The sequence below is a fragment of the Hesperophylax consimilis genome, chromosome 16 (genome assembly GCF_061612785.1).
Source record: "Hesperophylax consimilis isolate HC1 chromosome 16, BYU_Hcon_1.0, whole genome shotgun sequence".
NCBI classification, from domain to species: Eukaryota; Metazoa; Arthropoda; class Insecta; order Trichoptera; family Limnephilidae; genus Hesperophylax; species Hesperophylax consimilis.
In genome coordinates, this window is record NC_142851.1 from 5,863,493 (window position 1) to 5,879,127 (window position 15,635).

The following is a 15,635-nucleotide window of genomic DNA, read 5'->3' on the forward strand; positions in this document are numbered from 1 at the left end:
GTTTTTCTTACATAAATACATTGATCATTAAAAATTTTTGACATTTTATTTGTTTTATGTAGTGAATTTGTACAATAACAAGTAAATAATTATTTTCTTCCACCGCTTATTGTTTTCTTTCTTTAAAATATACTTATTTGTCTCTTATTATGAGTTAATTTTCAGTATCCTTTGTTTACTGATGAAGAAACCTTTGGTTTTGAAACCATGTTGATATATTTTTAATAAAAAATGGTGTTTTAAACAAAATTTTTAATTTCCATTTAACCTCTCAGGCCTCTGGCAAGTCGTAGAATTTGTCTATTTCCGCTTCACAGTGAAATCCAAATAAATGGAATATTTCTGAACGTATCCGAAAAATAAAATCAATTTTTTAAAGGTAATGAAATACGCTTTCAAATATAATATCAGGAATTTTTTTTTTTTTTTTTTTTTTTGTATTTATGTAATTATCCTTTACAAATTTATTTAAAAACCCGTTAAAATTTTGTAATGTTTTTTTATTTTTTTTTTTTTATTTTTTTATTTTTTTTTTTATTTTTTTTTTTTGAATAAATAGTTAAATAAATAGTAGTAAATAGTACATAATATCAACAAACAAGTCCTGCTAAGCCGATTGAATTGGCTTGTCAACAGGTGCTTAAAGTTAGGTTCAAATACATTTTTTAAAGTTATAATTTACATCTTATATCTACAGAATTAACAATTTTTTCATACAATTTTTCATACATATTAAAATAAATATTTTTTTTCCGATAGCCAATTTTTCACCATATATTTAACCTTATTCATAGATTTACATTGCTTTATAGTGTCAGGTAATAAATTAAATATCTTCGGTATGTTGTATTCAAACGTTCTCTGTCCGTATTTATTATTAAATTTCGGAACTATTAACCCGTCATTGCGCGTGAATCTAGTACTGTATTTATGTTCTAATTTTTCTTTATGCTGCGGGATAAAATAAAAATTTGTATACAGGGTGTTAATAAAAACATAATTCTCGAAATATTAATATATTGAAGTCAAACATTAAAAAAGTTTTAAAAAGGGACCTTAAATTTTTTCATCTAATCACTAAAATTTCTAATAACGACAAAAAACACATATTTTACCAGACAAATGTAATACCAATATTACTTTCACCTCATTTTTTGTCATTTAATATAAAAATAATTAGTCAAAAAAACACAAAATTTCATAAATTGCGGTTGTAACATTTGGTTTCATTATTCTATGGTTAACTTATGGATTTGAATATAAAGCGTGTTTTTTTTTTCTTTCTAATACAATTTAATTCATATTTTCACCATGAGAGTAAGGGAAATACAACGATTTTTATGATACCATTTAAGCTTTTCTCAAAAGCGAATAAATTAACCTAAGGGGTTAATTTAAAATGAAGACAAAAAATAATTTAGGATTTACGGTTTTTCGTTTTTATTAACAGTAAGTGCCAACAGAAAGCACAGCTTTTCCGCCTTTTTAGGTGTGCACGCCACTGGTTAATAGTAAACTCTGTTGATTCTCAGTAGATTCTCAGTAGTGCATTAAAGACCATCAGCCGAGAAGAATGGGCGTAAAGAAGAGATGAGCAAAAATTCCGTCAAGGTTTTTCAACAATGGAAACTTCACTCTCGCAACCCTCTCATTAAATGCCGAAGGAAAACGTCAAAGCTATATCTGAGAGATTTATAACTATTTTAACGTTCGTCTCGGCGTAATTCTGGGTGGCTTCAGTGAGAATACAATGTTGGCCTAAAGTGTGAAGTGCGAGTTATATCTTTATTGCAAAGTTATTTTTGTTGGAGTTTAATGTTGATGGATATCCTGGAAAAGTATTTAACGAGTTTTAAAAAGTTTTTTGTCCTGCTGCTAGGATGAACTCTTGAGAATCTCAAATTACACTCTTTTTACAGAATGTTTTTTAACAACTTAATAATACTTCTATACTTAATTTTCTTATATTTACTTACTTACTGTCATATACTTATTATTACTTACCTGTTAGTATTTACCTATTTTTTATTTTCATTTATTTATTGTTATTTTTTTGTTTATTATTATTCATACCATCCCTCTTGTCATTGTCAGTATAGTTACCCTAAAATTGTTGCTGACAAGCCAACACTGGTACTTTGTAATACCAATAAAACCAATTTGAACATAATAATTTAATACAATACCAACATATTGGCAACGTCAAACGTACTGGACGTCTATAATTTTAGTTTGAGTACCTATATTGTTTATTTTTGTAATAATTTTGTTGTGTTATGTTTTCAATGTTATATTAAGTTCACGTGTATTTTGTACTATTTTCTATAATAATTATCGCCTTTTTTCTATCGAGGGAATTTTATAATTACTATTTCAACTCGGAATCTGAATACAGATTCTCTTCAAAAATATTTATATGTCTGTAGAAATTAGAGATGCTGTGTCCAAAAACTGATTATTTTGATACAGGGCCTTGCACCATTCGTTTCATCTCGATTGCTCACCGATCCGTGGGACGGCGGGCTAAGAAAAAAAACTTACTAATATTATCTAATGTATAAAAAAAGATTTCTTACGATCAAACTGAATATTACCCAGTTTTGTAAGAATAATGTAAAAAACAATTGTAGAAAATAAACTGAATAAAATGATTCCATGATAACTCACCACAGTGATATAAAGTCATTAGAAACAATGAAAAAAAAAACTAACCTAACCTAACCTACTTAACCCAGTTAATAAAGTTTTTGTTTCATTACTTTCCATGACTTTATATACTCGTAACTTTTTAAAGATGTGATGAATTATCATTTTGATGATTTATCCAGTCACCGAATAAAATATGTACATATGTATATTGTATATGTACGTACAAGATAAATTAGTGTACCATAAAGCAATTAGTGTTCTCTTGATTTTAATTCAAGTGTAATATTTAATCTGTTTTTTGATCTTCAACACCAACTATCAATAAATTAATCTCGAATCTGCTTTGAATTTTGATGACAAAGAATAGTACCTATATTTCATTCGACCTTCACAAAAGGATTTTGAGTGTAAGTTAGTATACCTCAACTAGGATTTCAGTAAATTTGACTTCGAAATGAAGTTGTTTTAAGCACCTGTTGATATATTCCACTAGACGTGTCGACAGAATACTAATGTTAACACAACATGGTGGAATGATAAAAAACATAAATATTTTCGCTACGATGTCCACGCATTTTTAGAAATTTTTCGTGGCCCATGAAGTGTTTTTAAGTATGTGACCAACAATGCATTTACAAGCCATGGAAGGTATTTCCGATTTAAAATTTCTAAAATTTTTTTAAACTAGTACTTTATTAAAAATCTCTTCAAATTATTCGTATACTTGTTAAAAACGGGACTGCAGGCCTTTAACGAATGATTTGACAGTATAATAAACTACCAGTAAAACACGAACGTGTTATGGCGATGTCGGAATACGTCTACATAAAAAATTCTAATACTTTTGCATTTCGTCATTGTCTAATAACATGATAAATGCTGCTGCATGATCACGTGTTCCAATATATTATGAAATCACTAATAGTATATTAGGAAATGGAACGCTATCACATTTTTAACAAGATTTTAATAAATCAGCAATACTCATTTTTATCAATACCCGTTGAGCTTGCAAAAGTGAACGGAGTATTTATTACAATTTTAAGTGTACAAAGCAGAGGAGCAGATATTTTCCTGTGAAAAGTGAGATCTGGCGTCATGAAATTCGCCCATTGCAGACCCTGATCGTGGCCCATCTCCCTTGTTTCTATTGTCTATCAGTTGGAACGTTCAGTTACATTCTGCATAATATTTTATAAATTTCTAGGTTCTCGATGGTTACCTCCATCACCGACAGCATAGACTGTTATCTCCCGGCTTGCAGGACTAAATTGCCACTGATCATGCCGGAGGGGAAAGCTATCGTCTTGTACATATATGTAGGTATATAACAATAACTCGTATACATAGTTAACATCAACAAAGCACAATTTAGACAGCAAGTTTTGTTGCTGCCGGTATAAAATTTGCTTTTATATATTTACCGCCTTACTAATTAACGTGTTTTGTATTTTTATAAATATTGATACTAACTAATTTGCAAACAATTTGCGACCACACCAGTTGTATAGGTTTGAAAGCGCGTAAATAGATATTATTATTTTCATTATACATAATTTAAAAATAAATTTTAATTTGTGATTTAATTGATACATAGGTGTGAACTCACCCAGCAATCTTGCTCCATCTCCCAGGGACCGATAGACGAGCAAGAGGCACACCAAGGTGATCGCTCTAAGTCCTGCCTCCATAATGGTCCCCTTGTCGCATGATGACTCGCCGCCCCTTTACCGGTGCGCCCCCGTGCACGTCGCTAGTGACGTCTCTGAGCAGCGGTCAATGATCAATATTGGCTCTTTCATTGGGACCTGAAAGCAAATATGCAGAGTTAAGTTATGTGATTTAACAGCAATTTATTAAATGAAGAAGACAGTAAAGTTAAAGATTTAGTCGAAAGCTAAAAGTGTACTAAAAATCATACAATGTTATCGAAGTGACAAATTACATCATTTTTCTAAAAAACATTTTTTTTTCATTCAGAGGTGTGATGAGATGAATCTTTCAGTGATAGAAATTCTTCCCATGAGTTTACGCAGATAATACTTGTATTTATTTATTTATATTATCCGCCCACACGGGCTTTTACAAACACGTGAAATACATAATAATTTAGTGGAACAGTAATCATAGAGTAAAATTTGCTATTTAAATGATATAAAACCCGTGCAGAAGAAAAGTATTATGCTAACATAAATTATTATTATTATTGTGGTATGTTATTACAGTCTTCTTGTAACTATATTCCGTGTCATGAACACATCTAAGAGTATTGTCAACTACATGCAATCTAGGTACAAACGAGAATTTAAATCTTGATATTGTTGTCGCGATCGAAAATAATTTTTGATAGAGTAATTCTATATTTTGAAGGTGATTAGGCTCAGTAAATCAGGGCTGTCTATAATTCGATAACAACGAGTATTCTATCCGAGAGTTTCAACAATTTAAATTCTTTCATCAATTAGTTGTAATTTATACGTTCTATAGGTAGACAGAGTTATAGATAATACATCTCAGAATTTTATATCTGAACAATAAATCAAAGATATCGCTCGCTTTCAGGAATTTATATAACGTTTATTTCAGAGATGAGAATATTTTGCCCTTTTGAAATATAGTTTTAAAATTCCCGTTTAACTGCTCAAAGGGAAAACAAGATGCCATATTATTTTTATTTCCATTTCTTCTATGTATTGTTCATAAGAAAAAATAGTCTTTATATACACGGTGTCCGGAAACTCAAAGAATAAACGCGAAACTGGTGAATCTATATCACATTATTTGGGGTCGATATTCTGGTAATTTTTTTAAGTGTCGTTTTCGAATACCTAAATCGATACCGAAGTTAGAATTTTGTAGTTCAAATTTCCAAACAATAGGTCGCTAGGGGGTTACTGTCCTTCAGTTTCCGAAAAAAAAGTTTAAATATATCTAAATGATATATTTAAACTTTGATTAAAAAAAATAAGTTTTTTCGGTTCTCTCAGTTCCTTGATTGTACTATGAATTTCTGGACACCGTACACGGTGTCCCAGTACACATATAGGGAAGCAGTATTTAATTATTAAATTTATAGCTCACTGAAGGTGAAACCGGCTCGGTAAATATTAATGGAAAAATTGTAGCATTGGTTTATAGTACTAAATAGTGTTTTAATCGTCATAATATGCCGAAATTCGGAAACCGGAATTTTCAATAACTTAATTGAAATTGTATTCAAATTCAAAACCACAAAGAAAATATTAAAATCAAGGCGCTTTTCTAGGTGAATGTTCCAAAATAATGTTTTATCACAATTTATTTGTTTAGTTAACCTCTAAATTTGCATTATTTATTATTCAAATTTCAGAATTCCGGTTCTATAATGTGCCGCTGGAGGACTGTCGACGTGAAGAGAATTAAATTTGCAAATCATTTTGTGAATTTTAGTGTTTTTTGCTCGCGTATTTTACAGAAGAATACAAATGATATCGTCGAAAAAAATTTCAAAACAAAATTGTATTTCAATAATGCTTACGAAAAATGAATTAGAATACCCTAAAATAAATTGGGAATCTTAACGACATAAGTGGTGAAGTGTAAAAACAACATTCGGTGCGCAGCCCGGCGTAATGGACCGACCTAAGGTTCACTTTTCTCTAGCAGGCCTTCTCAGAAAATCGATCTTTCCGTGGAGTTTATTTCAATTATTTCTGATGAACGTATTACTAAAAGCTCAAATGTTTCAACAGGGATCCCTCGGGGAGTTACTAATTCGTCATCTAGAAAAATTAAATTTGGTGCTTACCCCTAATTTTATAGATGAAAATTGTTTTATAAAATTTTCATACCATTTTAAATAAAATATATTTATGGTAAGGTCTTGTTTTTGCTAATATTAAATATAAATAATTTACATTAGTGGGGATCTGTCTAGAAATATTTGAGATTTTAGTAATACGTTCATCAGAAATAACTTAAATGTGAGCGTAGAGCAAGCTTCCGTTATTAGATACTTATGTCGCCTATAAATAACCATAATAACTCTTTATTACTGATTGTGAACGTTTGTTACTTTTCCGAGTTGTGAATTTCGCTTGATTTTTCGAAGAATGGTTGACGGAAACGGCAAATGACAGATGCTTTAATATTGTGATCTACAGAATACACCTAAATTAATACGGCGATAAAAGATGCACGGGAAAAAAATTGGTTTCAATATTTAATGCCAACGATTCTTTTGATAGAGAACAAAATAAGTTGCAAATTTTCCAAAACATGGTAGAGAAAATAATATATTTACACTTTCAAAAGAAACTAAAATGTGAAAGGAACTAAATTGGCTAACAGTGAAATAGATATACATAAAATAATAAATAACCTGTTGCCAAAATACTTTTAAAACAACATAATATACAACAAGGACATTCGCAGACACAACACAAGGACATGCAATTAAATCAGGCCACCAAAAAAGGACAAAGCGAATACGCAAAATAGTTTACTGTATACAAAGGGATGAAGTATTATAATGCGCTGCCGGATTACATTTAGTGATTTAGCAAAGGTACCCGGGTTCATTGGGTGAGACGTTTTCGGGTCTTGACGGCGAATGCGTCTGCCCACCAGAGGCTGGCTTGGGGAGACCCTTTGATCTCTTCAACTGGTCTCTCTCTACCCATCGCCTTGCACAGCAGCGGGTGGGAAACATTCATACGTCCGTCACTCCTAGATTCCTACTCACCCCCTCATACCCTTTTCCTTCACAGAACTTTATTACCTTATAAAGACCCTCCACGCAGCATCCCTAAAAATGACATTGGCTCTGAGGAAAATTTTATAGATATCTTCCTCAGGGCGTCCAGTTGATGTAAAAAAATACCTCTTCAATGAATTGATGTTTAAGGCGATGCACTACGTCTTTTAATATTATGAATCGAGCCGCTATCAATAACACGCCTTACGTAGATGGCGATAAGGTTTACATTCCCGCTTCACACCATCCACCTGTTTTGATTTACGCAAGAAAAAACCATGTCCAAAAAGTGCCTTTTATTTTATTTTGTGGATTATCAGGCACAAATATTTAAATGTTTTTCGATAATTTTATAAATAACTTAATTTGCCACATTATACAATAAAACCATAACCGAAAATGGGTTCGTAAGTAGGAGATTTTGAACTTTAAAGCAGTTTTCAGAGGCCTATACATAATTTTTTTCTGGGCTTATAAAAAGACTTATCTAAAAAAAACTCGATTATTTCAAAGGCCAGGATATATTCTACTCGCATTATTTAATTAAAGCATCTGAAACATTTCTAGGCAACCAAATTTTCAAACCAAAAACACATCTAATTCGAACACGACCTGCAGATCAGCAAAAAGCTGGCTGCCTGCCCGCATGGCAGCAGAGCATTCTGGTCGCTTGCGGGCTCAATAGGTCGAAATTTTTGCAAACCCAGTTTGCCACCTCTTACCAGACCTGACGGCTCACTAGCAAACACCGCCACCGAAAAGGCTAACTTATTAGGGAAAATGTTTGCGGAAAACTCGACCCTCGACGACGGGGGTGCTGTTCCGCCGTCGGTTCCTCACTGCGGCTTCTATATGAAAAAGCTGAGGATCCGGCATCGGGATGTACTCCACGTCATACGGGGGCTCGATGTTAACAAAGCTAGTGGACCTGATGGAATACCTGCCCTGGTATTGCAGAGGTGTGCTGCGGAAATAGTTCCGGTTTTGACAAAGCTCTTCAAAATGTCCCTGAAGTGTGGCACTGTGCCCTCTGGTTGGAAAAAAGCGGTAATTCACCCTATTCCCAAGAAAGGTGACCGCTCCAACCCGGCCAACTACCGCCCCATAGCGATCACATCAGTTCTGTCCAAAGTGATGGAACGTGTGATCAACGACAAACTGCTCACATACCTCGAGAAGAACAAAATTATCAACGACCGTCAATACGGATTCCGGCGGAACCGCTCGTGCGGTGATCTTCTCGCGTATGTGACGCATGTTTGGGGGCGGTGCCTGGAACGTCACGGTGAGACCCAAACGGTCGCACTAGACATATCCAAGGCCTTTGACCGGGTCTGGCACCGAGGACTTGTCAACAAATTGCATTCTTACGGACTTCCCGCATCCCTGTGTACGTGGATTGCTAACTTTTTAAGGGATAGGTCGATTCAGGCGGTTGCTGACGGTTTCACCTCTTCCTCGCACTCCATAAATGCTGGCGTCCCACAGGGATCGGTTCTGTCTCCGACTTTGTTTTTGTTGCACATCAATGACCTTTTGACATGTGCACCGATTCATTGTTACGCGGATGACAGTACAGTTCATGATAGCTTTTTGTTTGATAAGCCCCCAAAGGGCACACAAACTCCAACGGCTCGGAGGGCTTTGAAGCAGAGAATGGACGGTTATCTCGAGAGTATTTCCTCCTGGGGTAAAAATAATCTCGTCGAATTTAATGTTTCAAAGACCCAATCCTGTCTGATTACGTCTAAAAGGGATCCAAATGATAATCTAGTCTCCTTCAACGGAAGCAATCTTCCGAACAGGCCTTCCATTGATATGCTTGGTGTAACTATAAGTGACCAGCTCAGGTACGGGGGCTCCATCGAAGCCAGAGTAAAGTTGGCCTCTCAGAAGCTGGGCGTACTGTACAGGGCCCTCAGATACTTTAATAGTACACAACTGCTCACCCTGTACAAATCGCAAGTGCGCCCTACGGTCGAATTTGGCAGCCATCTCTGGTCTGGAGCCCCTAAATACCTGAAAAAAACCCTTGACTCTGTGCAGAAACGGGCGGTCCGTTTGATAGATTCCCCAATCTTAACAAACGGACTGCAATCTTTAGAGCACAGGCGTCAGGTAGGTATGCTGTCCTTGTTCTATCGGTATTACAATGGAAGATGCTCTGAGGAACTAGCGTCATTGATCCCTTCGGCACCGGTGCGTAGTCGGGATACACGCCAAACGCGCGCCCAACATTTGTACACAGTTGACACTTGTCACATGAGAACGGGTCGCTTCTACGATTCGTTCTTAAGTTCAACAGCTCGGCTGTGGAATGAACTGCCGGCCTCTGTGTTTCCTCCCTCCTACAACATGGGACTCTTCAAGACCCATGTTCACTCCTTCCTCTCCATAAAAAGACCCTCCACACAGCATCCCCAAAGATGACATAGGCCCTGAGGGAAATTATTTTCTTCAGGGCCTCCTGTGTGGAGTAAATATAAAAAAAAAAAAAACATCATTTTAAATTACTACGTAGTGCATCGCCTTAATTAGAAAATTTAGATTTAATTCTCCGAAATTCGCATGAAGTACCTCTCCAGGTGTTGGATATATTAGTTCAGCGAGGCAGTAGGTTTATGAGCTTGTTTCTTGCTGGGAGTTCCGGAAATTGAAACCATAAACCTAAAGTTGCCACGGGTAATGCATGTACCGTACGGCGTGTAGCGTGCACTCGCGTGGTATTAATAGTCGTGCCACGGAGCCGTGAAGTCATCACTCTACATGACGCCCTTTTCGTCTTAACACTAAATAAATTTCGTGTTTTAGCCCTCCCATGGTAAAATTACAATGTTTTAGGCTAAAGTGATATTTGCGAAATATCATTGTGGGCATAATACACATCGCACATCTAGTGCAAGACTTTCTCAAGTCAAAGTTGTGGAATTTGCATATTATATTATTCTTGTAATGAAAACAGCACTGTTAAATTGTAATTCCGAGAACAGTAGACGTCTCTTCCATAAAGTGTGTACCCAAATATCTCTTATTTAATAAGTCGGAACCAAAATATCCTCTGAAATCGTAAGATTTGTAAGTAGGTATTTTAATACCCATCTACCTACTTAATTACAAAACATAAATTTTATGTAACGTTTTTTTTCAAATAAGGAATTATCCCCTTTGTTCAAAGAAAAATGCCAAATGACAATTCTTTTTTCAAACTTTACCGTAATATTGGAAAAAAATGCGAATAAGTAAGTCCAAAAAATAAACCGACGAACTCACATTTGAAAAATATAATCTTCACTAAACCATTAAAATGGTCACCATCTTGAACCCAAAACGGAACGTACAAACAAATTTACAGACAGACGAAATGTAAAACGGTCGAGTTAAAATCGGACTTCACTACCCAGGAGTCAAAAATTGAAATCATTATTGTTATTAAAATATTGACATCTATTGGAAATTTAAAGATATACTTTGATGCGAACACAGTACTCACACAAATGCATTGCTTTCATAATGCATATTTCAAATTTGTTATTAGACTTCAGAAAAGAATATTAAAATTTAATTGAAAAAACTTCGATTCGGTCAGTCAATGAATGTCTGCTAAATGGTTTTCTAGGGGTTTTTTAATGCTAAAAAGAATAAGTAGGCGTAAGCAAGGCAAATGCTGTTTCTCAGTGAAGCTTCGCAAGGACATCGCTATCGGATGTGTATACATATGCACCAAAGCGCACAATCTTGGTCGCCTCAACTACAATTGTACGGCCTATATATACGATTGTCTGACACGATCAATTAACTCACTTTCCGACAGCCGATCGATCGGTAACTCGGAAGATAGGCTCGTTGTCGATGACAATGCATTCTTTCTACTGTTGGTGGCAATCATGCTTACACACGCGGACGTATACCTATTTCTCTAAAATTGGATGACATTAAATCAGTTAATATATGAAATAAATGACGGTCCTACCAATTGGGATTTGGCTCACTTTTTAGCGCGATTGACTCCAGTCACTGGGAGGAAGATAAATTGACTTCCAGCTCGTCCAAGAGATGGCGCTGTTAGGTAGAAAATTGAAAATTGATGTATTATGGTAAAAAAATATTGATTTTTACGGGTTGTTTTTTTTTCTACATAAGATGGAATTTGGACTTACGATAGTCTTGTGTTATGGATTATATTGTTTTCAATTCACAATTATTTTAATAATACGTCCTTTTCCTCTCATATGTTTTTAATACTTAATAATATGCTCGTAATTCGTAATCATATTATAACAATGCTAAAAGGGAAACGATAAAAGGACGATCAAAAAATCTCATTAAATTTGATAGCTTTAAAAATTGATTTTTATAAGGGGTTACTTCAGTTAAGTGTACTCTGTAATCATCCTGCTTAAAGACAAAGGGATATAAAACGTTAAAAATATATCTGCGGACAAGGCTTCGTAATATTCAATTAGTTACGTACCGGGATGTTTTTTTATCTCCTTGGCAATGAGCGACCTTTTTAACATTTTTACTTCGAAATTTCAATTAGTTTTGCAAAATGCGCCGAGGCGAACCGCCATTAATAATTTATTAACTGACTACTACTTACAAATCGTTAGTTATTTCGAAATTATATTAAAGGGCTAGGGAATCATGGATGTCGCTAGAAATCGTTTGATGCCCAAGTGTCATTTAAAATGGACTGTATTTGAATGAAAAGTGAAGATCAATCCATTGTGTTACGATTACAAAGAATACGAGGAGACATTAATGCGAAGTCTTAGCTTATTGGTTTATTTTGAGTCTTGCTAGTTGCTGGAAAATTTCATATAACTACATTTGTAATCTAAATAATTGTAACATTATCAATAATTATATAGAAATATGAAAGAAGATTCAATTCAATTCACTTAGTTTATTCCTTTAAATACATTAGAAAATTACATTTTTAATTCGTTTTTAAGTACATTTGTAAAATGGTATTACATAATACGTAAGCGGTGTACCAACTATACCTGCATCAATAGAGCTTGCCTTTTAAAGGCAGCTTCACCTTCAGCTAAATATGTCGATATCCGAATTGATTCTGTTCAACAGCAAAACTGCTCTCCCCACCGGCATGACCATTGGCAAGTTAGTCCTGCAGGCCGGGAGATAAAACAGTCTATGCTGTCGGTGACGGAGATAACCATCAGGAACATAGAGACTAATACTCTGCATGATAGTCGGATTTTCAAACCATCCACGAATTACTTTGAAGAAGTGTAATACAATATGCACATCTCTTCTGACCCGTAGATGGTTCATACCCAGCATGCCCAAGAAAAAGTCAGTAGGATAGAGCCACGAGTAGTAGCCATACTCCCTCAAGTAGAGGAATCTCAGAAATTTCTTCTGCACTCTCTTCAACATGAGGGAATACTTCACCTGATGTGGGCTCCAAACCACCGACCCACTCTCAAGCCTACTCCTAACCAACGCAATGTATAGCACTTGGAGAACCCGGGTGTCTCTAAAATTCTTCGCAGTGCGTAGGACGAAGCCCAGCATTTTCAGTGAAGCACTACAAGTCATTTCGATATGAGCATGAAATGTCAGCCTACTATCAAAGATAAAGGGGTAGTAATTATAATGTGAATGCCTAAAACTCCCAATCGATATTTGTAACGCTAGTCGGGCTTGTTGTTTTAAACCGTTACACAGTTTATAGGTGTACGTAGAGTTTATGAAAGTGAATGAGGCAAGGAGTGTGTGCCAAAACCGAGTTGTTCGCATTCCGTCCTCTATGTCTACCCCTGTGGAATGCATGATGGAATATCCTACTACAACTCGTGTACAAGTAATCGGGCTATGATCCTCCACTCGCTTTCACTAATCCGCGATTATCACGGCCCGGAGTTAATAAATAATTAAACGTCGAAAATAAATGAAAAATTAAGATTTTCCCACAATGCAGCGTAACACCGAAAAGGTGTGTAAATTTGTATTTTACGTCCAAAAAACAGCTTCTTAGTTGCTATTTCAGCAAATAACTCACATACAAATAACTCTGTTATGATTCATTCTGATGTATTATACTGATGACGATATAGTTACGTTTGATTAATATGATAAATACATGAACAAATTATATTTTTATAAATAATTAAAAATATAAAATAGATACCATATTTATGAGTAAAAAATGTTAATTGTGCCCATTAAACTGCCAAAATAACTTGTAAGTTTTTTTACAATTCCATCAATAGGTTATTTTACATGGTCGTAAACTAAAAACATTTGTAATAATTCAATATTTGGCAGATGCTAACTGTTTACTTCCGCTGCGCAGCAGAACTAACAATACATATTTCTTTTCAATCTGCTACATTATATTACGAAAGAACATTTAAATTATTTTTTGTCGTGCATATAAATAACTTAAATTACTACACAAATTTGTGAACCTTTATTCAGGTATAAATTAGCGATGTTTGTGTATTTTTAATTGCCTTGCTTTGGTGTTATTTATAAAAGATAAACATTTCTAAAATTCGTTTCAACATAATTTTAATTTTAAATGTTTGATTGCTAAATTATTTAATTAAAACTTTTTGTGACGCATAACGCACCGTGATTAAAAAATGTCCAAACAACGTTTTTGATCATTTCATATTATACTTTATAAAAACGACAAAAAAGAAAAATTTATTCCCGTGGTCGGCATTTTAATGCTAGGATTTTTCGCTAACCGTTAAACTTCTCTAGAATTAATGAACGTAGACTGAATGCTGTAGAAATGAGATCCCTGAGGCGTATATTTGGTAAAACCATGTATGATCGTGTGAGAAATGTGGAGATCCGCAAAGAGTGCAAGGCTGATGTAAGCGTAATGAGTAAGATTAAGAAAGGGACGCTTAGATGGTTTGGGCATGTAGAGCGAATGAGCGAAGAAAGGAGTATAAGGAGAATATACGATGCAAATTTCCAAGATCGAGTTGTTTGGCGGTCCTTCCTCTCTGCTTACCCCTGTGGAGAAACAGCGTGATGGTTAGTTAGTTAGTTAAACTTCTCACAACAACTTAGTACAGCCACAGATTAAGGCGGAATAGGTAGACTTGACCAGAAATTTGGCATTTTTGAGGCCAGTTTTAGACGTATGGACACTTTTCTAGAAAAAAACACAAATTGATTTTGAAAGATCGTTATTTTATCTTGTAAAGCAAGATGTTAAATTTTGAAAAATAATATTATTTTCATTTCATAATAAAGTGTTACCGTTGGACGATGCGCAGATTTGTTGCATTTTCAAAGGTGAATTTGTATTATACAACAAATATTTCAAATCATATAATAATACAATATAAACAATCAATAAATTATCTTCCAAAAGTATGTATAAGAATTTTGTTTTTATTTCAAATGAAATTACTAATAAATAAATCCGAACACGCGTTTTGTGACGAAAATCCCTCAATTTGACTATTTATTTATGGTCTTACAAATTGGTAGAGTTCAGATTTTTTCACAAAAATAATTTACCAAGACATTTTTGAAACATTAGAAATAATTCATGACCAAAAATTATATTCTTAAAGTATATAATAGTAATTAATTTCGATTCGCGGTTTGTGGATTTTGGTAACATTTACCTAACGATCACTGCGCACACATATGGATAACGTTATTGAGTGTATTGTATATATTATATGGGAAATTATTATTGTATATAATTTATGGGATGTGTGGGATCGCGTAAACCTCCCCACATTTCGAACTAAATATGTATTATTTTAATATATTATTATATAATAACTAAGTTTCGTGTAATCTTAGTCATCATAAAAGCTATTGTGCAGAGACTGTAGAGCGAAGAAGGTTAACAGGATAGTGGCCAAGTAGTCTAAAGCGTCGTGTTCCCAGATCAGGCGTTGCGGGTCCTCCATCATTTAACATGTTCAGTTTATAATAAGAAGAATAGGAGGAATTCAAATATTGACAGGTCATTCGTAACTCTGGTCTTTGAGGTTGCTACCTGTTACCTTCATCTGTATTTAAAATATTATTAATATAAAGAAGAGTGTCTGTTGCGGGCGACGTGATTTTGATTTTTACACAAATCTACAGTTTTTTTCCTAGATTGATGAAATTTTACACACTTGAGAATGAGAATTCGAAAAACCACCCCATTCTCCTTTCCCACCCTTAAAGCAGAATTTTGACAGTTCTTGATGAAATTTTGCACACGTGAAATTTAAAATAAGAGAATAATTACTGTCTG

The 15,635-nt window shown here is 34.3% G+C and overlaps 1 protein-coding gene across 1 annotated transcript in view; it reads right to left on the reverse strand.

Moving 5' to 3' along the window:
* Positions 1-15,635, reverse strand: part of LOC149416592 (hemicentin-1-like) — an 84,772-nt gene that overhangs the window by 40,015 nt on the left and 29,122 nt on the right. The window contains exon 2 of the mRNA XM_089641280.1: positions 4,259-4,457. Within this exon, the coding sequence (XP_089497406.1) occupies positions 4,259-4,340 (82 nt within the window). The 5' untranslated portion in view covers positions 4,341-4,457. The remainder of the gene's footprint in view (positions 1-4,258; positions 4,458-15,635) is intronic.